Source organism: Podarcis muralis, chromosome 1 (genome assembly GCF_964188315.1).
Source record: "Podarcis muralis chromosome 1, rPodMur119.hap1.1, whole genome shotgun sequence".
In the NCBI taxonomy this organism is placed as follows: Eukaryota; Metazoa; Chordata; class Lepidosauria; order Squamata; family Lacertidae; genus Podarcis; species Podarcis muralis.
Window position 1 is genome coordinate 117,520,024 of NC_135655.1, and position 25,724 is coordinate 117,545,747.

At 44.0% G+C, this 25,724-nt stretch overlaps 1 protein-coding gene across 1 annotated transcript in view; it reads right to left on the bottom strand.

The window, feature by feature from the left end:
- Positions 1-3,541, bottom strand: part of MYO3B (myosin IIIB) — a 252,794-nt gene extending 249,253 nt beyond the window's left edge. Inside the window, exons 1-2 of the mRNA XM_077917134.1 lie at positions 3,363-3,541; positions 695-829 (exon numbers count right to left, since the gene is read on the bottom strand). Coding sequence (XP_077773260.1) covers positions 695-829; positions 3,363-3,509 — 282 coding nt within the window. The 5' untranslated portion in view covers positions 3,510-3,541. The remainder of the gene's footprint in view (positions 1-694; positions 830-3,362) is intronic.
- Positions 3,542-25,724: the final 22,183 nt, after the last annotated feature.

Consider the following 25,724-nt stretch of genomic DNA (forward strand, 5'->3'; position numbering starts at 1 on the left):
AAGGGAGTCCTTCGTTGTGTTCAAAGCTAGTAAAACAGTAAGTGTTGGGGTGGGTTTTTTTGGGGGGGGGCCTACTGGATCTGCACTCCAGGGACACGCAGCCAGAGGACATTATTGCTGCCATCTAAGTAAAAGAAACTTCCTTGACATGTGTGAAAATGGAGTACACAATAGAGGTTGCTTTGCTTGAATATATTCCTTCAGTGCCCCTCCCCAAAGTACTGGGATCGGAGAGCCTTTGCAGAATGATTCCCTGTGGTTAAAAGCTATATTTGTCCGTCACAAAACTGTACCCCTTCCTCTCTCACTTCTCCCTCACAGGGGTCTTCTTCATTTGGAGAGGTTGAGAGAAGTATATATTTTCTCAAATATGCTGACTGAACAGCCCAAATGAGTATGGATCAACTTGCCATCCACCTAAATTTGGATGAAGCCAGATTCTTTCTAAAGTGGCCCACTTCAGTTCAGAAATATGCATTTGTAAATGTACAGTGTAAATGCTAAGTAGACAGGACATCTGGCGCTGCATTTCCTTCCCAAAGGAACCCTCCGATTAATAACCACGAGCAGAAAGAGACAGAATTCTTCAGAGAATAACGGTCAGCCAGTATTTCTGCTTCTACATTTTTGGAAGAAGCAGTTAGCTCGTAAAAAATCTCTTTTAATTAAGATTTAGTCTCACAAAATATCTTACCTCAAGAACAAGCCACAGCTGTCCGCCCACATATTGATCTGCTTTGTAAAACATTCCATAGAATTTAACAACATTGGGGTGATTTGGAAGGAATTGCAAGATGTTGTATTCTGCTTCAATTTCTTCATCCACATCCTAAATTGGAGGCACACAGAGATGGGAATTTTACAAATATAACAGCTTTATTGGGGATGGGTTACATGACATAACACATCTAGAGACTGAACAGCAGTCACATAAACATGGCTTTGGGGCAGCATTAGAAATATTAAAGGGGTTATTATTATTATTATTATTATTATTATTATTATTATTATTATTATTATTATTATTATTGTATATCCCGCCCTCCCCAGCCAAGGCCGGGCTCAGAGCAGCTAACAACAGTAAAAATAGCACAGTTTACATAAAATCACAATCAATTAATTGAAATACATTCTAAAATCAGTTCAGAATCAAATTAATGGCAACCATTGGGCTAGAGTTCTGTGAAGATTACAGAAGGAGAGAGGGGGTCAGACTGTGCTTTGGCCAAAGTCCTGGTGGAACAGCTCCGTCTTGCAGGCCCTGCAGAAAGATGTCAAGTCCCACAGGGCGCTAGTCTCTTGTAACAAAGCACTCCACCAGATCGGGGCCACAGCCGAAAAAGCCCTGGCTCTGGTTGAGGCCAGCCTAACCTCCCTGTGGCCCGGGACCTTCAAGAGGTTTTAAGACCGTAAGGTCCTCCGTGGGACATACCAGGAGAGGTATGCTGAGGGGCCTTGGGAAGCTCTACTAGTGGATATGGGGAGTATGTCAGTGGGGCAATTCTTAGGCCAATGGAAATCCCCTAGCCCTCCAATGGGAAGCTTGTTCCAGTGATAGCTCATCTTCCAGGGATATTGTGCTAGCAGAGTAAGGGGGAGCCTGTGTGTTGGGGGCAATGGGCACAGACACAGAGATGCCAACACACCCCAGGAAGGGACCCGTGGTTAATAACCTCCCACTGCAGTCAATGGGAAGGTAAAAGGAAAAGAAACCTGAGAACTCCACTTATCTTCAGAGCTGACTTCTTAAGCCTTGCAATTGCAGAGGCACATGCGATTTGCGAATCCAGTTTAGTTTTCAGTATCAACCTCTTGGCCTGCTCATAGCAGGGTGTAATGGTTGCATTGCCAGCAAATTTCCTCACTCACCTGTTCAGGTAAAATATGACTGCTCTGCCTGCCTACATACTTAAGAAGACCTGTCAATCTCATGGAATGCAATGAAACTTTCTTCTGATGTTTCAGATTGGGCTCTTATTCCCATAAACTCTGCCACGCGGGTGGTGCTGTGGTCTAAACCACTGAGCCTCCTGGGCTTGCCAATCAGAAGGTCGGTGGTTCGAATCCCCGCGACGGGGTGAGCTCCCATTTCTCTGTCCCGGCTTCTGCCAACCCAGCAGTTCAAAAGCACACCAGTGCAAGTAGATAAATAGGTACCACTGTGGCGGGAAGGTAAACAGCATTTCTGTGCGCTCTGGCTTCCGTTATCGTGTTCCATTACGCCAGAATCGGTTTAGTGATGCTGGCCACATGACCTGGAAAGCTGTCTGTGGACAAACGCCAGCTCCCTCGGCCTGAAAGCGAAGATGAGTGCCGCACCCCATAGTCAAATTTAACTGGACTTAACCGTCCAGGAGTCTTATACCTCCTTTTTTTTCCTTCACCTTATTCCCATAAACTCTACTTTTCCTCAAAACATTTAGGTTTCATTTACAAATCATTTCACTTGACTCTAATTTTCTCGGATAACTATTTTTCATTAAAAAATAAATAAATTACCTGTGCACCTCCTTTTTTAAAAAAAGTAACATTACCTATGCATGTCCCACACACAAACAGTACCAAACCTAGACACTTGTGGCGTATTGAGAAAGATTATGGGTCTTTTGCTGCTATATGTTGAAACCTGAGAACTCCACCTATCTTCAGAGTTGACTTCTTAAGCCTTGCAAGTGCAGAGGCACATGCGATTTGTGAACCCAGTTTAGTTTTCAGAACCAAACAAAGTGTGAGATCCCAGCACGGACAGAAGTCCAACCTTTGCACACAAACAAAAGCGCCTGAGTTCAGTTGAGGTTAAATGCAATGTTGGAACAGCTACCTCCCTTAAAAAAGGTAAAGGGACCCCTGACCATTAGGTCCAGTCGTGGCCGACTCTGGGGTTGTGGCACTCATCTCGCTTTATTGGCCGAGGGAGCCGGCGTACAGCTTCCAGGTCTTGTGGCCAGCATGACTAAGCCGCTTCTGGAGAACCAGAGCAGCGCACGGAAACGCCGTTTACCTTCCCGCTGGAGCGGTACCTATTTATCTACTTGCACTTTGACGTGCTTTCGAACTGCTAGGTTGGCAGGAGCAGGGACCGAGCAATGGGAGCTCACCCCGTCACGGGGATTCGAACTGTCGGCCTTCTGATCAGCAAGTCCTAGGCTCTGTGGTTTAACCCACAGTGCCACCCGCATCCCCGCACTACCTCCCTTACTTTCTTTCATAATGTGATTTTTGTACATCTGAACAATTACCCCCCAATACTTGCATTTCCTCTAATTACTGAGTATGGGTATCACATCTGTTTGTGCAGGGGGCCTTGGATCTGTTTGGAGGGGGAAAGGGAAATCAAATTGTTAACTTTCCTCTTTACTTACACTGATAGGATCCAGAATCTTCACTGCTGCCAAACTGCCATCCTTCTTATGAGTAACTTTATAGACTTTCCCATACGTTCCCTTTCCAATGGTCTCAATAATTTCCCAGGTATCTGAGGGATCGGGTAACGATTCCAGCCCAATCATATTCTGATTATACTGAAACAATCCATAGAGTGGCTTCCTGCGGAAAGGAAATGGTTAAAGCAAAATATTACCGGGTTAGCTTCACATAAGCAACTATGGTAATTAAGGGGGGGTTGCCAAGTCTGGAAGCTAAATTGTGGCGACATCTAGGCTTCAGCTCCAGTCCCCGCAGCCACTGACATTTAGAAGCCATTGTAACTTCTAATTTGGGATTCTATTGCAAGCAACATCTCACTATCCAGCCCATTCGTTTCTCAACACAGATGTTAAGTTCTTGACTTGGAAGAACATACTCTCTTCCACAACATAGCTGTCAACTTACAGATTTGAAAATAAAGGACCAGCAGCCTCGAAAATAAGGGATCATCAGCCAAAATAAGGGATTTTCAGAGCACAGGTATGTTCGACTTCTGAGCCCCTCTGAGCCAAAGGCAGAAAGCCCAGCCAGCAGCCAAACGAAGCCTCAAGCGGTGGTTCCCACAGCGCAGCAACCCGGCAAAGGGGATGCAGCAAGGAAAACCACTGTCACCTCTCCGCTGGGAAGCGCTGAGCAAAGGCGAGTCCCCAGGCAACGTGACCAATTTGATCGGCACAAGGCATGCAAGCTCCACCCCCCAGTCGTTCTTAGACTCCTTATTGGGTGAGCAACACAGCCAAGCAACACAGTTGGAGCCTCCCTCCTCCCTGGCCGGCAGGGAGGGAGGGAGAGGAGCTGCTTCCTTTGAAACCCGGGAAATTTAAGGGACATCATCAATAAGGGACAGCAGCGGGACACGGCGCTGGGATAAAGGAGTTTCCCTCCAAATAAGGGACGCTTGACAGCTATGTTCCACAACCTTGTGTTCCTGCAGCTTGACCACTGAAGGTCTCCTGCGCCATCAAAATCTTCCACCAATTTTGTCATACTGCATTTTATTGCATGCAACTCTCTTCTTGGATATATGGATGCGTTATAAGAAAAATTTCCTATTTATACCCCACATATCTTACCAGGTTGCCCCAGCCACTCGGGGCAGCTTCCAACATACATAAAACTTTTTTTAGAAACTTCCCTATACAGGATTGCCTTCAGATGGCTCAGGGGTTGCTTAATTCCCTACCCTCCAACATTTCTCCAAAGAAAACAGGGACATCCTAAGGGAAAGTTGGACAGTCTGGGATCAAATCAGAAACCGGGAAGGCTTCTCTAAATCAGGGACATCCCTGGAAAATAGGGACACTTGGAGGGTCTGCAAATATCAGCATCTCAAAACCGTCAGAGTTGAACATTAACTCCCCTTCTGGCGGTTCCCTCGCTGCAAGAAGCCAAGTTACAGGGAACCAGGCAGAGGGCCTTCTCGGTAGTGGCGCCCTGTGGAACACCCTCCCACCAGATGTCAAAGAGAACAACAAATACCCAACCTTTAGAAGACATCTGAAGGCAGCCCTGTTTAGTGAAGCTTTTAATGCTTAATAGGTTATTATTTTAGTGTTTTGCTGGAAGCCGCCCAGAGTGGTTGGGGAAACCTAGCCAGATGGGCGAGATATAAATAATAATAAATTATTATTATTATTATTATTATTAGCTTGAAAGGAACCAAATATTTACACAAATAAAATCCAGCTTCTCATTATTTTATAACCAGCACTGGAAGCAGCTCCTCCTTAAGTGTCTATTCTGCATATGGACACATGCTGTGGGTATTAAAAAAACCATACACCCCTCATAATAAAATGCGCTTCAGAACCGCATAAGACCACAATTTGGTTGCAGGATGGCAATGCTTCTCTAAGTATGGAAATAGCCCTTCAGCTGACTTCCACAGGCTTTAGGCCTGATGATACAAGCAAGCTGGTTCTTCCCGACTCCCTTTTGCTTTTTTAAAGGTCCAAAATCTATAGCTGTTATGTACTGAGTTGAATAGGATCCAAATACAGCAGTCTGATTGGGCCTAGAACAATAGGATTCAGAATGCAGCAGTCTGATTGGGCATAGAACAATAGGATCCAGAATGCAGCATTCTGATTGGGTCTAGAACAATAGGATCCAGAATGCAGCATTCTGATTGGTCCAAAGGAGCCACCCAATCCAGCTCCAGGTGGAAGTGAATCCGCAACCTGATTGGCGGAATCCCGGAATTAGCCAATCACGTGGGGCCCATTGTGTAAATAATGTATATAAGGCAGACATTCTGGGGGAACTTCCATTCCTCCTCACCACTATAGCTGAATAAAGAGCATGAAATCCACTCTTGACTCCAAGTATATTTCAATAGCTTCCTGATACAAGACGAACAGGAGATAACTCTTCTAATTTCCACAAAGGATTTTTGCTCTTCCATTTTAAAAAAAGATGCTTAGAAGAAAACTACAACCCCAGATTTGCAACATCTGTCTTTGTGCTCTAAAAACCTTTTATCTGCCAATACAAATTAACCCAGGCCTGGCGCGACAGTTTTGCAAAAGTTGAGAATACAAGCCAGAACACATTTTAACTTCAGTTATATAGATAGCCGGTTCCCTGTCTAAGAAAGATGAGGGCGCAGGTATCATTCATTATTGGATAGATGCACCCTCAGTGCCGAAGTCGCGCTGCAGGCAAAGGGAGGAAGAACTTCGAGTCAATCTCTCACTCTTAATAATTGTAAACATTAACTTGACAATAGAGGATCATCTATAAAATGAATAGCGCAGCCAGAAAACAGATAAAGTACTGCAAGCCTCTACATCATTATACTTACAAAGAATGTCAACTGGTAAGATTCAGACACAATTATCAGAATCAAAATTACAGTGGTATCTCGGTTCTCGGACACCTTGGTACTCAAACAACTTGGAACCCAAACACTGCAAACCCAGAAGTAAGTAGTCCGGTTTGCGAACTTTTTTTGGAAGTCGAATGTGCTCCGTTTTGAGGTTACGCTTCTGTCTTGAGTGCCACGCTTCCGTTTGCAGAGTTACGCTGAGGTCTGTCTGTTTTTGCTATTTATTTTGCATTTTTGTTTTTGCGGCTCCTTTTTTGTGACTGTGTGGAACCCAGTTCAGCTACTGATTGATTGATTGATTGATTGATTGATTGATTGTGTGACTGCAATACATTGTTTATTGCTTTCATTTTATGGATCAATGGGCTCGTTAGATAGTAAAATCCATGTTAAATTGCTGTTTTAAGGGTTGCTTTTTAAAAGTCTGGAACAGATTAATCCATTTTGCATTACTTTCTATGGGAAAGCGCGCCTTGGCTTTGGAATGCTTTGGTTTTGGAACGGACTTCCGGAACGGATTATGTTTGAGAACCAAGGTACCACTGTAGCACCATTGTTCAGGATTGTTCTCCCTCCTGCGTGTGGTGAGTGGGGACCCTGTTGCAACAGTTCCTTGAATAAAGACCAGGCTTACTAGCCGCTTTGCTTCTCAATATACTCCGGTTGGCCTCTGTTATTTTCCCCTATCAATAGGGAATCCACTTAAGGACTATATAAGGGCCGAATACCCCATAAAGGAAAGGGAGCAGTTTTTTCTTATAACAAGGAACAACAGGTTAGTAAAGGTTGGCATAAGTCAACCCTGAACAATAAAACTTCCACTAAAATGTAAGACAATTACAGTGGTACCTCGGGTTAAGTACTTAATTTGTTCTGGAGGTCTGTTCTTAACCTGAAACTGTTCTTAACCTGAAGCACCACTTTAGCTAATGGGGCCTCCCGCTGCTGCCGCACCGCCGGAGCACGATTTCTGTTCTCATCCTGAAGCAAAGTTCTTAACCTGAAGCACTATTTCTGGGTTAGCGGAGTCTGTAACCTGAAGCGTATGTAACCTGAAGCTTATGTAACCCGAGGTACCACTGTTGTTGTTTAGTCGTTTAGTCGTGTCTGACTCTTTGTGACCCCATGGACCAGGCACTCCTGTCTTCCACTGCCTCCCGCAGTTTGGTCAGATTCATGTTTGTAGCTTCGAGAACACTGTCCAGCCATCTCGTCCTCTGTCGTCCCCTTCTCCTTGTGCCCTCCATCTTTCCCAACATCAGGGTCTTTTCCAGGGAGTCTTCTCTTCTCATGAGGTGGCCAAAGTATTGGAGCCTCAGCTTCAGGATCTGTCCTTCCAGTGAGCACTCAGGGCTGATTTCCTTCAGAATGGATAGGTTTGATCTTCTTGCAGTCCATGGGACTCTCAAGAGTCTCCTCCAGCACCATAATTCAAAAGCATCAATTGTACAGCAAAGCAAAACATGCGTCGGAATTAGCAATGCCAGATGTAAACAAATTAGCCAGTAAAACAATCAACAGCAAGATTGCATCAGCATTGCATAAACAGTTTCCAGGGAATTCAAAGGCCCTCTCTCACCAGTCCCCACTGTTAATTCAACACATAAGAGGACAGGATGTGTCAGACCAGTGAGCAAGGATAATAGAGCCACGCTAGCTCTTCCTAACCGATGGTGTTATTTCCAGCACAAGCCCTCTGAAACTGTAAATATCTTTACAGTTTTCAGCAACAGTAGCTGCCTTTCAGCGGAGAATCATTATCCAGTCCTCAGTAACATAAGCCTTCTGGACAGATCGGCCCTGAAATTAGTTCTAGGCTCGGCTCCAGAGCCGTATTTTATTGAGGAGTCGTGATGTAAAACGCTACGCGTTTCCGGGACTCTGCAATGGGTGGTGGAGGCAATCCGAGCACATGCAGCAGATACACTTGTGCAGCAAAGCAGAAAATATTGTTTTATTGTTCCATATGCACATCTCCACATGGTGCTGAGAGTGTCTGCATGCGCAATTAGCTCTGGCACATCGCCTTTCACCACCACATGGAAGAGAGAGGGTTGAAGCTGCATTTGTGGGATAATCGGCTGCGGCCTTTCAATGCCTCAAATAGAATAAAATTGCTAAAGAGAGAGGAGTGTTTGGCGAGATTGCAGTGCGTCCATGTTCATGCCTCCAAACAGGCCAGATACCTGGACCGCTGTCACCTTCCAAGAGCCTATAGGCAGAGGCAGCCTGGAAATCCACGTAGAAGGAAAATGTACAAAACAAACAAACAAACAAACAAACAAACAAACAATTTATTATTTATACCCCACCCATCTGGCTCAGTTTCCCCAGCCAACAGAATATTAAAAATACGATAAAACATCAAACATTAAAAACTTCCCTAAACAGGGCTGCCTTCAGATGTCTTCTAAAAGTCAGATAGTTGTTTATTTCTCAAGGGGGGGTGTTCCACAGGGCAGGCGCCACTACCGAGAAGGCACTCTGCCTGGTTCCCTGCAACCTCACTTCTTTCAGTGAGGGAACCTCCAGAAGGCCCTTGGCGCTGGACCTCAGTGTCCAGGCTGAATGATGGGGGTGGAGATGCTCCTTCAGGTATACTGTTGAACATTTAATGCAACAGTTGGAGTGGCCTTTCTCAGAAGAAAGGCTAAGATAGGGTTACCAGACGTCCCCAGATTTGCAAATCTGTCCCCGGACAAATTCCGTCCCCAAAATGTCCCCAGGTTTGTAAATCTGTCCCCGGGAAACATGGCAGCAGCAGCCTCAGCAGCCCAGAGCCAGCCTGTTGGCGCAGTTGGCTCTGGCTGGCTTCAGGAACTGCTCACTGCCGTGGCGCCCGCCATTTTTCCTGCGCCACGGTAGTGAGCAGCTCCTGAAGCCAGCCAGAGCCAACTGCACTACCAGGCTGGCCCCTCCTGGGCAACGGCCACCCCTCTGTCAAAACAAAGGGGGAAGGAGATCGAGGAGGGTTTGGTAGTCACGGGCGCGCGGCGCGCCGTTGCACAGTTTTTTAAAAACAGCCTCGGTCCAGTATACCTGAAGGAACGTCTCCACCCCTATTGCTCTGCTCGGACACTGAGGTCCAGTGCCAAGGGCCTTCTGGCGGTTGGGCCAGCTTCTGTGAATCCGGGATTGGGTGGTATGCAATTTACCTGGCTCTTTAAGATACATGTGGTAGTTTTGCCTCAAAATAACCCCCTTTGGGGAACACGTTTTTTAAACAATCAAATGATAGATCCTCCAAGTGTCTCTATTTTCCAGGGCCGTCCGCGATTTGGAGAAGCCATTCCAGTTTGCTATTTGATCCCAGAATGTCCCACTTTTCCTTAGGATGTCCCTCTTTTCACTGGTGAAATGTTGGAGGGTATGGAGTTATCTGACCCCTGAGCCGTCTGAACAGTACCGTACAGTATAGGGAATGTTTTGTGTTTTTTTAAATGTTTAATGTTTTGTTTTTATATATGTTGGAAGCTGCCCAGAGTGGCTGGGGCAACCCAGTGAGATGTGTGGTGTATAAATAGTAAAATTATCATTATGGAATGGGACGTCCCTATTTTCATCGCAGAAATGTTGGAGCGTATGAAATGATAGGATAATTGCTACAAGCAGACCCCAAACTGGCCCTACCATCTTATTTTACTCCTCAGATCAAGAACATTCTCCATTTATTAAATGCAGCTAGATTAGTGATTGTCATTGTGCTTGCCAGTAGTGATTGCCATTGTGCTTATGGACATATTAACCATCTCACAAAAGCAATATTGATCTGGGAGGGGGGAAGACTCACACCTTCTATACAGCATGGCATCCTTTTATTGGCTTCGTTAAGACAATCGAACATGCTTTTCACCCTCCATCGACTCACAGAACCTTATGGAGAGACACTTCCATTTGATTGCCTTTCTTGGAACGTGTAAAACTACAACCAGCCACTATTTTTCTTTCTTTTCGGTACAACTACTAAGCTCTGTTTTCCATGTATGGCTACATTTCGCTACTTGACATTAAAAATCAATTTTTTTAAAAAAGTTTTATTTATTTAAGGAGAACTTAGGGCCTAAATTTTCACAGCAGGAAGGGGATGGACAGGAAGACAACCAAGTGGGGAGAAGAAGAAATCTTTGTAAAAAGGATGAATACATAATGCACAAATGCTATTACATGAACTTGGGCTTAATTCTTACCCTCCAACATTTCTCTGATGAAAATAAGGACATCCTATTCAACAACAACAACAACATCATCATCATCATCATTATTTATACCCCGTCCATCTGACTGGGTTACCCAGCCACTCTGGGCAGTTTCATATATATATTATGTGTATATATATATATATATATATATATATATATATATATACACACACACACACACACACACACACACACACACACACACACATAATTAAACATTAAGATGTCTTCTAAAGGTTGTAGAGTTACTTATCTCCTTGGTTTGGGAGTCACAATAACCAGACCCTCCAAAATTTCTCCAATGAAAATAGGGGCTTCCTAAGGAAAAGTGGGACATTCTGGAATCAAATCAGAAACCGGGACGGCTTCTGTAAATCCAGGATTTTCCTTGCTCTGTCAAGTGCATGAGGCCACAGCAAGACTTTCAAGCTTTGCAGATGTTTGTAACAGATTGTCACGGAGAAACTCAGAGAATGGTAACAAAACAAACAAGCAGAGGCTAGATACCGCCTTTCTTTTCTTTGACGGAGTTCCTACTTCACACTAGCCATTTAAATTGTTGAACTTCTTTGCAAGATTTTTTGAATTTCTACTTAAATACTAGTGTTCCAGAAATTGAAGCAATGCGCACAGAAGCAAGCACCTGCGTCCAATCGAGTCCCATGCATATTGAATGAACAGAATTGCAGTTCAGCTGCTCCAAATAAATTGCATCATTGTTTTTTAGTGTATATATGTGTAAGAGAGAAGGGCGGGGAGCACAAATAGATCAAAGAACAACAGCACATAGCACAACCCTATACTAAACCATGAATCAAAATTATTCTGCCACAAAACTGAGAAATCCGCTAGCCACCATTCTGTGGAATCAGCATGAAAAATATATTGAAAGAGAACAATCAAATCATTTAACTAGTTGGATATTATACCCAAGTCCTGCAGTTGATAATGGGAGCAACCCATTCCCCATTGTACAGAGTATGAATTAACAGCCATTAGTCTAGCAATTCTATTAAGCAAATGAGATTTTTCTGCAGCCTCAAAACGTTGTAAAGCTGAAGAACACGGTACCACTTAGGTGAAATGGCTGTTTGGGTGATTTAACTACAATTCCTGTAAGTTAAGTAACAGCAACAGCACGTGCAAAAAGGGAAATAATCGCTGGCATTTAGCTAGTAGAATTCAGCTCTGCCCTAGGGCATGGTGCTGAAATGAAGTTTATAATCTCCCGAGTCCACTCGGTTACAAACTGCAGGTGGCAAATCAAATAGCTATGAACTATGTTCCCTGTATGTGAAAATCAATACCCGAGAAGGTTCCTTTGCTACACCTCCTTTGACAGCAATTTAACAGCAAGGAGAAAACACATGTGCCAGTGAAATGTGAGATGTCAGGAGGACGGCCGGCTGCAGCAGAACAGTGACCCTGGCAAACCAAAATCAGTCTCTCGCTGCCTTCTCTCGAAGCGTTTGGGGGGTAGGGAGTGTGCACAGGTGAGGAAGGGAAATCCGAAAGGAAGGGAAACTGGAAAGAAAAAAAAAAAAAAATAATAATAATAATAATAATAATAATAATAATAATAATAATAATATCACTGCATACTTAGCAGGAGCTACCGTATTTTTCGCTCTATAAGACGCACCAGACCACAAGACGCACCTAGTTTTTGGAGGAGGAAAACAAGAAAAAAAATATTCTGAATCTCAGAAGCCAGAACAGCAAGAGGGATCGCTGCGCAGTGAAAGCAGCAATCCCTCTTGCTGTTCTGGCTTCTGGGATAGCTGTGCAGCCTGCATTCGCTCCATAAGACGCACACACATTTCCCCTTACTTTTTAGGAGGGGAAAAGTGAGTCTTATAGAGCAAAAAATACAGTACCTAATTTTCTAAAGCCAGCTTACATGATGTTGCGCTTTTGTCCCACAAACAGAGGACCAGACTCCTTCAGCATTTAAACGGTTGCCTCTTTTCCCCCAGGGATGACTTTCCTAAGTGCTACGGAAAACAGCTCCTTCTTCATATTTCCTTCCCGGCGTGTCCCCTGCAGTGTGCGGCGCGCATGGCTCGTGCTTCCGACTTAAGATCCTCGTCGCGGAGGGCACAGCTCAACTGCTGCAACCTCCAGCGGCTTCGCTTCATTATTGCTACAGATTAATGTGACACTAATTGGTCCTGAGGCTGATCTACTTATCGAGTCTTTTACACGTATTGGGCTGCAGAATAAAAGCCACTTAGCTATTAAGCGACCGGCAGCAAGGGCTGCCTGTTTTATTCGCTCCTTTAATGCAGTTGATTATTGCTTTCCAAGCCACCTTTTCGCTTTGAAGGGCAACTGGTCACCTCTCAGAATGTTTAAGTGACAGGTTTATTCATTTTTTTCCTTTTTGAGGAGGTTCCCCCCACCCTTAAAAATAGCCATCAGTCTTGGGCCATTTAAAAAAAAAGTGAATATGGACTAGACTCCTAAATGCAGATGATTGTTCTTGCTCAAGATGAAATATTTCGTCGTCAGGCTGGCTGTTATGCATTCCCAGCGTGTGTGCAGAAGCCTAGCGTGACACCAATTTACATAATTTCTCTGCTCCAAGCGGCTTCAAACAATAATAATAGGCATCTGAGATAGAATCTATTAATTTTAAAGTTACTTTGGCGGATATCTTTATGGAGCGACTTATCAAAAGGAACCTCCCGTTAAGATCCATAAATTACAAATGCGTTATCACTTCCAGGCCATTTTGGGAGTCGGGGGGGGGGGGTTTAATTCCAAAGAGACGAGAGACAAACGTTTCCAGGTTTCCCCTATGGGAGCAGCTGGGAGAAAATGGCAGGAGGAGATGAGCATCCCATAATTACCTACATCAGCAATGAATTGGAAAATTAAATTAAGTCGGGACTGTTGTGGGTGGTTCATTGGCTGGGGAAGAGACATACAGACACGCACATCAAAACTGGGTTTAGCTCAAGGCTGTCCTAGGAGACTGCCTAGCCTAGGGCAGCCCATTTGTGGTGGCTGGAGCAGAGAAAAAAAGACAGTGGTACCTCTGGTTGCAAACGGGATCCGTTCCGAAGGCCCATTCGCAACATGAAAAGAGTGCGACCCGCAGCGGCGCGTCTGCACACGCTCGGGTTGCAATTCGCTGCTTCTGTGCATGACGTCATTAAATGCTTCTGCGCATGCGCGAGCGGTGAAACCCAGAAGTAACCCATTCCGGTACTTCCGGGTCGCCATGGGACATAATTTGAAAGAACGTAACATGAAGTGGACGTAACATAATAATAATAATTTATTATTTATACCCCGCCCATCTGGCTAGGTTTCCCCAGCCACTCTGGGCGGCTTCCAACTGAATATTAAAAACAGTGCAGCATCAAACATTAAAAACTTCCCTAAAGAGGGCTGCCTTCGTTGTCTTTTAAAAGTAAAATAGTTGTTTATTGCTTTGACATCTGCTGGGAAGGCATTCCACAGGGCAGGCGCCACTACCGAGAAGGCCCTCTGTCTGGTTCCCTGTAACCTTACTTCTCACAATGAGGGAACCGCCAGAAGGCCCTCGGTGCTGGACCTCAGTGTCCGGGCTGAACGATGGGGGTGGAGACGCTCCTTCAGGTATACAGGACTGAGGCCGTTTAGGGCTTTAAAGGTCAGCACCAACACTTTGAATTGTGCTCGGAAACATACTGGGAGGTATGGCTGTACTACTGCTTTGCCCACATATGAATGGTAGCCAAGAAAGGTTAAGATGAGTACAGTATAGATGTGGGGATTCAGCTCAGCATGCAAGAACCTACCGAATCTGCACCGTTCAATAAATAAATAAATAAATAAATAAATAAATAAATAAATAAATAAATAAATAAATAAGTGAACCAATCCATGACTGTCCCTCAGAATTCTCTGAATCTTGCAAGGGAGTCCTCCAGCCAAGTAATGTGTAAATAAATGCTAATGCTAATAATAATAATAATAATAATAATAATAATAATAATAATAATAATTTATACCCCACCCATCTGTCTGAGTTTCCCCAGTCAGTATTAAGATTATTAAGGGAAAGTGTGTGTGTAAATGTGGGGTGTATCTTCACTGTAGCAGTCAAATACAACATTTCTTTTTTCCTAGAATGAACACACAGGGGAATGTGGCTCCAGACAGGGGGGACTTCCTGTCATACCTGCTCTGGAGCCTCCTCCCCCCGTGTGTGACCAGGTAGATGGGCATGCAGACCCTATAAAGGGGCTAGTCACGCCACCATATTCCTCTTTTGCTGCTCTTCTGGCCCTTTTACCATCTTCTGCTGGCTCTTAGCCACCAGCACATGGCTCATCCTTACGGAGGATGGAAGCCACAAGGTAGAAAGTCTGAAGCCGAGCTCAGACTTCTTTTCTCTACAACTGTAACTACAAGATAAAGCCTGCCTTCAGGACAATACTGTGAACTGAATGTAAGTAAACTTTATCATTACTTTTAAAAGAAGACTGTTGTGTCTTCTGAACTAAAGGGGAAATTTACCAGGAACAATTCCATCTGGACAAGCCAGGCTGGATTGCTCAACTTATATGATGGTAATGAATCCATCTACTTGCTTTCGGGAATGTGCTCTGCTACTAGTTCCCTAGCATGAGTGAGGAAGGATAATATTTAATCAATATATCCTCTCCTACTATCCACAACATTCCCACAGTACATACCCAAAGTACCATACTGAAATATACTCAGAATCGTGAGTGGATTTCATGCTCTTTATTCAGCTCATAGTGGTGAGGAGGAATGAATGTTTCCCCACAATATCTGCTTTATATACATTATTTACACAATGGGCTGCATGTGATTGGCTAATTCCAGAATTCTCCTGTAGGCCAATCAGGTTGTGGATTCACTTCCACCTGGAGCTGGATTGGGTGGCTCCTGCAGACCAATCATACTGCTGCATTGTTCTAGGACCAATCAGACTGCTGCATTCTGAATCCTATTGTTCTAGGACCAATCAGACTGCTGCGTTTTGGATCCTATTGTTCTAGGACCAATCAGACTGCTGCATTTTGGATCCTATTCAACTCAGTACATAACACATACTAAAATTGCTTTTCCTGGCAGTCAGCCAGGAAACAGGAAGAAGAGTGAGCTAGAAAAATCTTATTGTCATATGGCTGGGAGAAGTATCATGCTCTGAAGCCTTATATGGTCCAGATGCAATCATGGCCCAGCACAGGGTCAGGTGAGCTTGCAGTTGTCACAGTCAGCTGTGTGATCAGCATTTTTAACACACACATTGCCTTCACAGCAGGAAGACAAAATGGAAGGAAGCAGAACATAACAGACCATTAATCAGATCACTTGGCCGTGTGGGAAAGAAGTGGCAGAAGTCTAAAAGAACATGCCTTTCCTATGATTCTTAGTGGAACAACTGACAGATCTAAGCTGGCAAAGAAAAATGGCTGTCCCCTACCCCAATTCACGGACACAGCTCAAAAAATGGAATTTGCCATTTTAAATGCCTGTGTATTGGTTGACTATAGTAAAGCCTAAGGCCTTATTGGCTACATGCCTTTAAAATAAATAACCCCGAGCAAATAAAAATATACTTCCTTCAAAGTACAAACTAAATCAGCGATTTTCATTCCACCTCAAGTTTCTGTGTCATCTAATATGCCCCTTTTCTTCATAAAATAGGCCATGATTCAAAGGGATACACAATACACTTCTGCTTGCACAAATACCTCCTTTTCCTTGGCTGCCTCACTGACTAACCACCCATGAAACTCTGAGGACGTTTGGTAGCAAAATCTGACACAGCACCAGGAGCTATGGCCATGGTGGAGAAGCAAGGAATTAAAAAGGAGGAATGATTCTGCGGCAGGAGTCTTATCAACAGAAAGAAAGGGTGCAGGGAAGCCTTCGAATGTTAAAGTAAAATGTTTGTGAATATGGTACCCTACCTGTTTCAAGCTCTCTCTCTTTCCTGGAACAACCTCTGAACAACAGCTCTGATACATTGTCAATATGACAGCCAGGGCTGTAGTGGTTAGCGTGCTACACATCACCTGGGAAGACAGGCGAACTAATTCCAGTGTACTGGAAGAAGTAAAGATCACCTGTGTCGAAGCAATGATTCTTCAACATCAACTTCACTGGACTGGTCGCATGGTGCGGATGCCTGATGATCGTCTTCCAAAGCAACTACTCTATTCCGAACTTTCAAATGGTACGTGTAATGCTGGTGGTCAACAAAAGAGGTTCAAAGACTCTCTCAAGGCAAATATAAAAAAATGTAGTATAAACACCGACAACTGGGAAACACTGGCCTGCGAGCGCTCCACTTGGAGAACAGCCTTTACCAAAGGTGTTGTGGACTTTGAAGACGCTCTAACTCAGGATGAAAGGGAGAAATGTGCTAAGAGGAAAGCACGCTTGGCAAACCTTCACCGTGATCATCTCCCTCCCAGAAACCAATGTCCCCACTGTGGAAAGACGTGTGGATCCAGAATTGGCCTCCACAGCCACTTACGAACTCACTTTTAAAACCGTGTTCATGGAAGACAATCTTACTCGGCTATGAGTGATTGCCAAAGAGGAGGAGGAGGTTAGGGTGCTGGGCTAGGACGTGAGAGACCAGGGTCCACTTCCCAGCTCAGTTGTGAAGCTCACTGGTTGACCTTCGGCAAGCCTCTCACTCTCATAGAAATGGAAGGAACACCCAATGGTCACGTATCCAACCCCCTGCAATGCAGGAATCTCAACCTAACCTACCTCACAGGGTTATTGCCAAGGATAAAATGAAGAGAAGCTCAGGTGGTACCTAACACCAATAAAACTAGCACTAATACGCCCAGGAACCTCACCAAAATGCTGGAGAGGGTGTACCTCCACAGGCACATAACACCACATGTGGTGGGAGTGCCCCAAAATCCAACTATTCTGGACAACAGCCATACGAGAAATATAACTAAGCAAGTATTAGAAAACACCCCAGAATTGGCCCTACTAAACATCTTCCAAAACAACAATGCCCATTTACACCACAAAGAACTCATAACCCACCTCCTTTCAGCAGCCAGAAACATAATAACCAGACACTGGGGAGACCTGTCAGGAGTAAGCATGGACCAATGATACCAAATAGTATGGGAAACAGCCTCACTAGAAAAATTAACCAATAAACTGAAACTGACACGGGGACAAATAGAAGAAGACACCTTCACCCCGGTATGGCTCTTCTTTATCACATACACAGCCCAACAAGACAATGACAAAAACCCACCAAATAGCATACAAATTAATATGGCTAACCTGATCCAAAACACCCACCCACCCCTCTCACACACGAAAACAAAGACCACCACAGCCAACCACAAATGAACAGCCACACCCTAGGCCAACCCCAACCTCTCTCACCACCAAAGGAACACAAGTGAACAGCAAAGAACCTGCACAAGAAATGCTGACACCAAACCCTACATATAGTAAGTAAAATAGAAACATTGCCACCCGACCCCACCCATCTTTCCCCCCCCCACCTCTTTCCCCCTTTTCTTCCTAATGTCTCAACAAATGAAATTGATTTGTAAAAATGTTGCATGAGGAAAAAAACATGAGAGAGAGACATTGCCCATTTTTGTAAAACAACAAAATCTTTAATAAAAATACATTTTTTTAAAAAAATGAAGAGATGCATGCGCACCATCTTGATCTCCTTGGGCTATAAATGTGATGAATTAATAAAATAATAAATAAATGCTCAGTACAATGATGTTGTCCTGAACCCCTGACCTACCTGGCAGCAAGTCACTAAGTCAAATCCCCAGTCCAGGTTCGAGGCATGGTTCTGTTTTTTTTTTTTTAATAATATTTTATTAAGTTTCTTTTCATAAGTTCAGAAAAATACAGAATAAAGAATCAAGAAACAAGAAATAAGAATAAAGAAATAAATAAATGTATAACAATCCAACTTTCCATAATTTTAACAAAACCAATTGGACCTCCCCACATCTTCCAAACCCTGCGTTCTTTACAATGACAATGTCAGCAATTTGTTACCTTCTTTCATGACTTACTGTAACTTTCAGTTATTATGTTTCTAAATTCAAAATGTTGTAACTCAGTTTTTGTACCTTTAAAATAAACATAATATGGTTATTTCATATTGCCTCCTCTTCTTTCTTATCACTTAATTTACCATTTACCTAATCAAGTTGCTAAAGCTTAGAATTTCCTAATCGTACACATTCTTAACATTCATACAACTTATAATGTTTTTGCAAGTAGTCTTTAAATTTTTTCCAGTCCTCTTCTATTGTTTCCTCGTCCAAATCTCGGATTCTGCCAGTCATTTCAGCCAGTTCCATGTAGTCCATCAACTGCGTCTGCCATTCCTCCAGCGTGGGTAAATCTTGTGTCTTCCAGTGCTTTGCGATGAGAATTCTTGCTGCTGTAGTAGCATACATAAACAAGGTTCTATCCTTCTTTGACACTTTCTGGTCCACCATGCCCAGCAGGAAGGCCTCCGGTTTCTTGGGAAAGGTATACCTAAATACCTTTTTCAATTCATTGTAAATCATTTCCCAGAAGGCCTTCACTTTTGGGCAGGTCCACCAGAGGTGAAAGAATGTCCCGAGGCATGGTTCTAAAGTCCAGTCCCACAGAGATCCTGGAGCTCCCAAGCTGGGCCTGATGAGGCAGGTGATCCTCACCTGTTCCAAGCCACCTCCCAGAGCTAGAGCCCCACCTGGCCAGCTAGGGGGCTGGGCTGTGGGCCCTTGCCTACCTCAGCCTCCTAGAGCACCCTGCCTGCTTCTCCCTACACCTCAGAGCCCGCCATGTTCATGGAGTCAGGGGACCCTCTGGCTCCTGCTGCTCTGGTTCCTGTGCACTGAACCCCCATCCCCTCATCATCCTCCATCAATCTGTGAGTACGTCCTACACCAACCTCTACTTCCCCATCCCCTGCTTGCCCCAGTGTGTCCCAGTCCCGGTGACACCCCTCACTCGGATCCTCTTCCTCCTTTTTCTTCTCCCCGTTATCCTGCCAGTTCGTGACAGATGTCTTTCTACAATTCACGAGAAATAAAGCAATTGACACGAAATTGAAAAGAACAGCTCGTAACTCTATACACAAATTAGAGGAGAGAGGGCAACATTTTATTAGCCTTGAGTGGGTGGGTAGAACTAACTTTCCCCTCATTTTTCTGTCAGAAAAAAAGTCTCCACAATGCATAAACATAAAGGGGGTTCTTTCACTTGGAGCCAGAAACGCTTTGCCCTTCCAGCATAATAGTCGGCAAAAGAACCCGTCAACATCACAATATTCCACAGCTTTTTTCTTTTTGCACACATGAGAGTGTGCACTTGCACAGTTCTAGAATAAATACCCTGGCTGTTTTGTCACAGATTACTAGACTTCTGCGGCTGATGATTTTTCAGGCTCGGTTTTGATATTTTCGTCCTCGATGTATCAAACGGCGCAAAGGTAATTTTCTGCCATGAATTATTCATATTCTGTGCTTTTGTGACATTTGATATATTCTAAAATATTTAGAGAGCCATTTAATTCACTAATGATAAGGGAACTGATTCTAAAAAATGATAAGCTCCCTCAGAGGCCTGAATAAATAGCTGGCACCAAGGCCTGCTTCTTTGCTTCCTTTTGTTGTTGTTGTTTGAGCAATAAGCTCAAAATGATAGGGATTCCGTTCTGTTATCGACCGCGGGATTCAGAATAGGTAAAAGCTTTGCCCTGAAATGATCATCATTTCTTCCCTCACGAAGTCTGTTCAGATGACAAGACAGTATCTGTAAACATTTGTGCTAACGGTGAAACTGTTATGTGACTGCTTTACATCTTTTTAGAAGCTCCTTAATGTTTATTAGTGTGTTTTTTTAATTAATTTTTCTTTTGTATTGCATTAGCACTATGGCATTTGCCACCCTGAGCTATCTGAGGAAGAAGAATGAGGTGGAAATTGAAGGAAACGAATGTATCAACAAATAACTGTATGAAACGATTGCCTGCCATCACTGCAGATTATTAAAAATGAGTCCTATGCTGAATATTGCTTCACCTTTTGTGGTTGGATTTACAGCAGGAGTTCCAAAATAGCTTGCCACAGGGACCAACAAAAGGTAAAAAGAATTTTTTGTCCTTGTTTCGGATCCACTTGTCAGTTTCAACCATTGACCTGAATGTGGGAATCCTTAAATGTTACAAGAGGAACACTGCTGCATCAGACCAAAACCCCATCTAGTCCAGCATTCTGTTCTCGTCATGGCCAACCAGCTGCACACAGGACGCCCACCAATAAGACAACTGCACAACGGCGCTCCTCTACTTGCATTCCGCAGCAGCTGGTACTCAGAGGCACATTACCTCTGACATGGGAGGTAAAGGTAAAGGGACCCCTGACCATTAGGTCCAGTCGTGGCCGACTCTGGGGTTGCAGCGCTCATCTCGCTTTATTGGCTGAGGGAGCCGGTGTACAGCTTCCAGGTCATGTGGCCAGCATGACTAAGCTGCTTCTGGCAAACCACAACGCATGGAAACGCCGTTTACGTTCCCGCCGGAGCGGTACCTATTTATCTACTTGCACTTTGACGTGCTTTTGAACTGCTAGGTTGGCAGGAGCAGGGACCAAGCAACGGGAACTCACCCCATCGTGGGGATTCGAACCGCCAACCTTCTGATCAGCAAGTCCTAGGCTTTGTGGTTTAATCCACAGCGCCACCCATGTCCTGACATGGGAGGTACAGACCCTCCAGGTGTCCCTATTTTCCAGGGACAGTCTCGGATTTACAGAAGCCGCCCCAGTTTCTGATTTGATCCTGAAATATCCTGCTTTCTCTTAGGACATCCCTGTTTTCATCGGAAAAATTTTGGAGGACATGGAATTATGGGACCCCAGAGCCCAGGTGAGAAGTAACTATAGAACCTTTAGAAGGACCGCCTCTTCCCATATGAACCTATCCATACCTTGAGATCATCTTCTGAGGCCCTCCTTCGTGTGCTTTCTCCTTGAGAGGTCCGGAGGGAGGCAACATGAGAATGGGGCCTTCTCTGCAGTGGCTCCCTGTCTATGGAATGCTCTCTCCAAGGAAGTTTGCCTGGCGCCTTCATTATACACCTTTAGGCGCCAGGCAAAAATGTTCCTTTTTAACTAGGCCTTTGGTTGACCTGATTGACATCCTGCAACATTTAAAATGTGGGGGTTTTTTGGGGGGGTGTTATTGGCTTACTTATTTTTATTTTATATATTGTATCATTCCTGTGAACTGCCCTGAATCCTCCGGGTATAGGGCGGTATATAAATTCAATATAATAAAATGACTATGAAAAGCAGTAGAAGTATGAGATGATCAGAACCCTCTGAACTTGAAGCATGAGAAGTCCTATTAAAAATTTATAATTTGGCTGAATATTCAGACTATTTGATATGTATATGTATAATTTGGAATATTTAATGTGATTTGATTGGATTGTGGAAAAGTTAATAAAAATGTTTTGTTTTTTTTAAATCAATATAATAATAATAATAATAATAAAGACATCCGAAGGCAGCCCTGTATAGGAAAGGGTTTTTAAAAAATGTTTAACTTTTTGTTATGTTTTTATGTAGCAAGCTGCCCGGAATGGCTAGGACAACCCAGTCAAATAGGCACATTATTATTATTATTATTATTATTATTATTATTATTATTATTATTATTATTACTATTATTGACATCCCTATTTTGATCAGAGAAATTTTGGAGGGTACAGAAGTATAATCCCGATGACATGTTGCTGTTAATTGTCTTATCCTCCATGTATTTGTATTTTCCTGAGTTGGCGAGCATCTGGTAGTCTATCTTTAAGGCTTCTGTGATTTCCTGGCGACTGTCACTCCTCTACTGTGGTACCTCGGGTTACATATGCTTCAGGTTACAGACTCCGCTAACCCAGAAATAGTGCTTCAGGTTAAGAACTTTGCTTCAGGATAAGAACAGAAATTGTGCTCCGGCGGCGTGGCAGCAGCAGCAGCAGGTGTTTCAGATGTGCTGTACCTTTGGCCCTCCAGACATTGCTGAACTACAATTCCCACAATCCCTTGCATTGGCCGCGGTAGCTGAGGCTAACAAGAGTTGTATTTCAACAACATCTGGAGGACCAAAGGTTCCCACGCCTGAGCTACTTCCTACAACACTAGGCCTCTCCCCCCTACCCCCGGCATTCTGTGGCCATCAAACCCACTAAATGCCAAGTGCAATTTTGAAATACAGTGGTACCTCGGGTTAAGTACTTAATTTGTTCCGCAGGTCTGTTCTTAACCTGAAACTGTTCTTAACCTGAAGCACCACTTTAGCTAATGGAGCCTCCCGCTGCCGCCGCAACACCAGCGTGCTATTTCTGTTCTCATCCTGAAGCAAAGTACTTAACCTGAGGTACTATTTCTGGGTTAGCGGAGTCTGTCACCTGAAGCATCTGTGACCCGAGGTACCACTGTACTTAAAAGCCAGTGCCCATGCAGTTTCGGTGCATCAAATCAACAGGACTCAGGATAGAACACTGCAGACAGAAGCCGGCTTGAGTTTCAATGGACAAAGGATCACCTGGGTAAGGAACCTGTACCGATTGCAGCAGTGTGTCTTCCCATTTACTCTCGCCTATACAGGAAAGATTGAGGGCACAAGGAGATGGGGACAACAGATGACGAGATGGTTGGACAGTGTTCTCAAAGCTACCAGCAGGAGCTTGACCAAACTGCGGGAGGCAGTGGAAGACAGGAGTGCCTGGCGTGCTCTGGTCCAGGGGGTCACGAAGAGTCGGACACGACTAAACAACTAAACAACAACAATACAGACAAGCAACTGCCTTCACCCCTGTGAGAGGAAATGGGAAGTGTTACACTAGACAACACTATTATGGTGAAAGGCTTTTTTTTTTCTTTCCAACACGGTGACACACGACACATGCACCCTACTCACTCTCTTCCCATTCCCTACACACACGTCCCATAATGGCAGACAAAATATTGCCGGGGCTCATATACCATATTTTTCCATGTATAAGACGCCCCCTATTTTGGGGGACTCCAAATTAAGAAAATACCCCTCAGCACTACCCATGTATACAACGAGCCCCAATTTTATACCTAATTTTTTGGTAAAAAAACTAAACCCCTAGTCTTATACACGGAAAAATACGGTAATTGTCATGCAGTCAATGCAAAGCAAAGGCAGACGTCGTACCCTCCTCTGACATTTCTCTGATTAAAATAGGGATGTCCAATTCCATCATCATCATCTTCCTCTTCATCCTTTTATTATTTATACCCCGCCCATCTGACTGGGTTGCCCCAGCCACTCTGGGCAGCTTCCAACATATATAATAAAACATTTAAAAACTTCCCTAGACAGGGCTGCCTTCAGATGTCTTCTAAAGGTTGTATAGTTATTTATCTCTTTGGCTTGGGGGATCCCGTAACTCCATACCCTTCAACATTTTCCTGAGGAAAATAGGGAAAGCGGGACATTCCGGGATCAAACCAGAAAAGCCTGGGTGGCTTCTGTAAATCCAAGGCTGTCCCTGGAAAATAAGGACACTTGGAGGTTCTGCTCTTTCAAATTTAGTGGTGTGGGGCCAATATCTGGAGCCCCTCGCCTTCAGTTTCCCACATCATAGTTGTGACACCCTGTGGTAGCCTTAAGGCTCGGCGCTTGGTGCCTGTTTGTGTGTGAACAGCCACTCTGCCCTAAACCCACCTCTGTGCAGAGAGATCACTTTGGCCAGCACTTCCAACACTTTCGCCTAATAAACATCACTTTCTAGCAATAAGTTCACCCAATTGCACATGAACGTTCCAGCCTGGAATTTAAAATCAAGGAACCCATCAACCTACCTTCCAGTCGAGCTCTCCTTGACATTACATAGGTCTCTTCTGCAGTCACAGGGGAATCCCCTGTGCCTTATGCTCTGGTGTTTGCAAAGAATTGAGATGTCTACCAGATGCAAGCTCATAAGAAGCGCACCTGAAGCGTAACAGGATATTGGCCTGGCTGATAAAATATTCATGCTGATTGTCATCAATCAATTGCTGGTGTTTTTAGCTTTGGCTGTAAGCTTCCCTGGCTGCACTGTGCGCGGTACATTTTGTTTGTAGTGGTTGGAAATGAGCTGGCCATGAATCTTCATATTCATAAAACTTGAGCTACACCTCCAAAAGGTGCTCAATCAGATTTTTAAAATACAGTGGTACCTCGGGTTAAGTACTTAATTCGTTCCGGAGGTCCGTACTTAACCTGAAACTGTTCTTAACCTGAAGCATCACTTTAGCTAATGGGGCCTCCTGCTGCTGCTGCGCCGCCGGAGCACAATTTATGTTCTCATCCTGAAGCAAAGTTCTTAACCTGAAGCAATATTTCTTGGTTATCGGAGTCTGTAACCTGAAGTGTATGTAACCCGAGGTACCACTGCATTAAGTAAAGACAATGGGTGAAATCATTAGAGTCAGTCTGCCAGTGTAACAGTGTAACAGAAACCACCTACAAGGGAACACCAATAATCTTCTTTTGAGGATAGGGAAAACCCCAGAGAAGATTTGGGGGGCATGAGACTACAGGAGTGAGAAGTGGAAGGGGGGGTATCCTATTATGCTTGTGGGTGTGGGTGTGGGTGTATCTACCTACTATATTTACACATGTATAATGCACCATCAAATCTAACGCACACCTCAATTTTCAAAACCTTGAAACCAAACAACTATTTGCTGGCACCATCAAATCTAATGCACACTCCAATTTTTGCGATGTAATTTGGCCAAAGAAAGGTGTGCATTACACTCACGTAAATATGGTATATCTCATTTAAAACTGAACAACAGCAAAAACCAACAAAGTGAGCAGTAATCGTCATTGCCAGTAAAACCATCAGCGGCAATATTCAGGCTGCAAACTACAAGTGATTATACAATGAATTCGAGAGCTTCTCTTCAAAAGTGCTGTCTTTCTCTGGTACCTAAAGAGCCACAGGGATGAAGCAAGATTAGCTTCCCCCACAGGAAGGGAGTTCTGCGAATTTGGTGCCACTGTGGAAAAGGCCATGCTCCCCAGTGAGCACTGAGCATACGCTGACGAGCTTCAGGGAGGATCTTAATATGCACGTGGTGTTTCCTTTTCGGGCCAAGAATTCTTGTTCATATTAACTTTGACTTGGAGAAATCCTTGATATATGTGTGCAAACGTTCATATATTCTTAAATTCTATCCCTGCGGTTTGGGGACTAACTGATGGACGACAAAAATGCATTC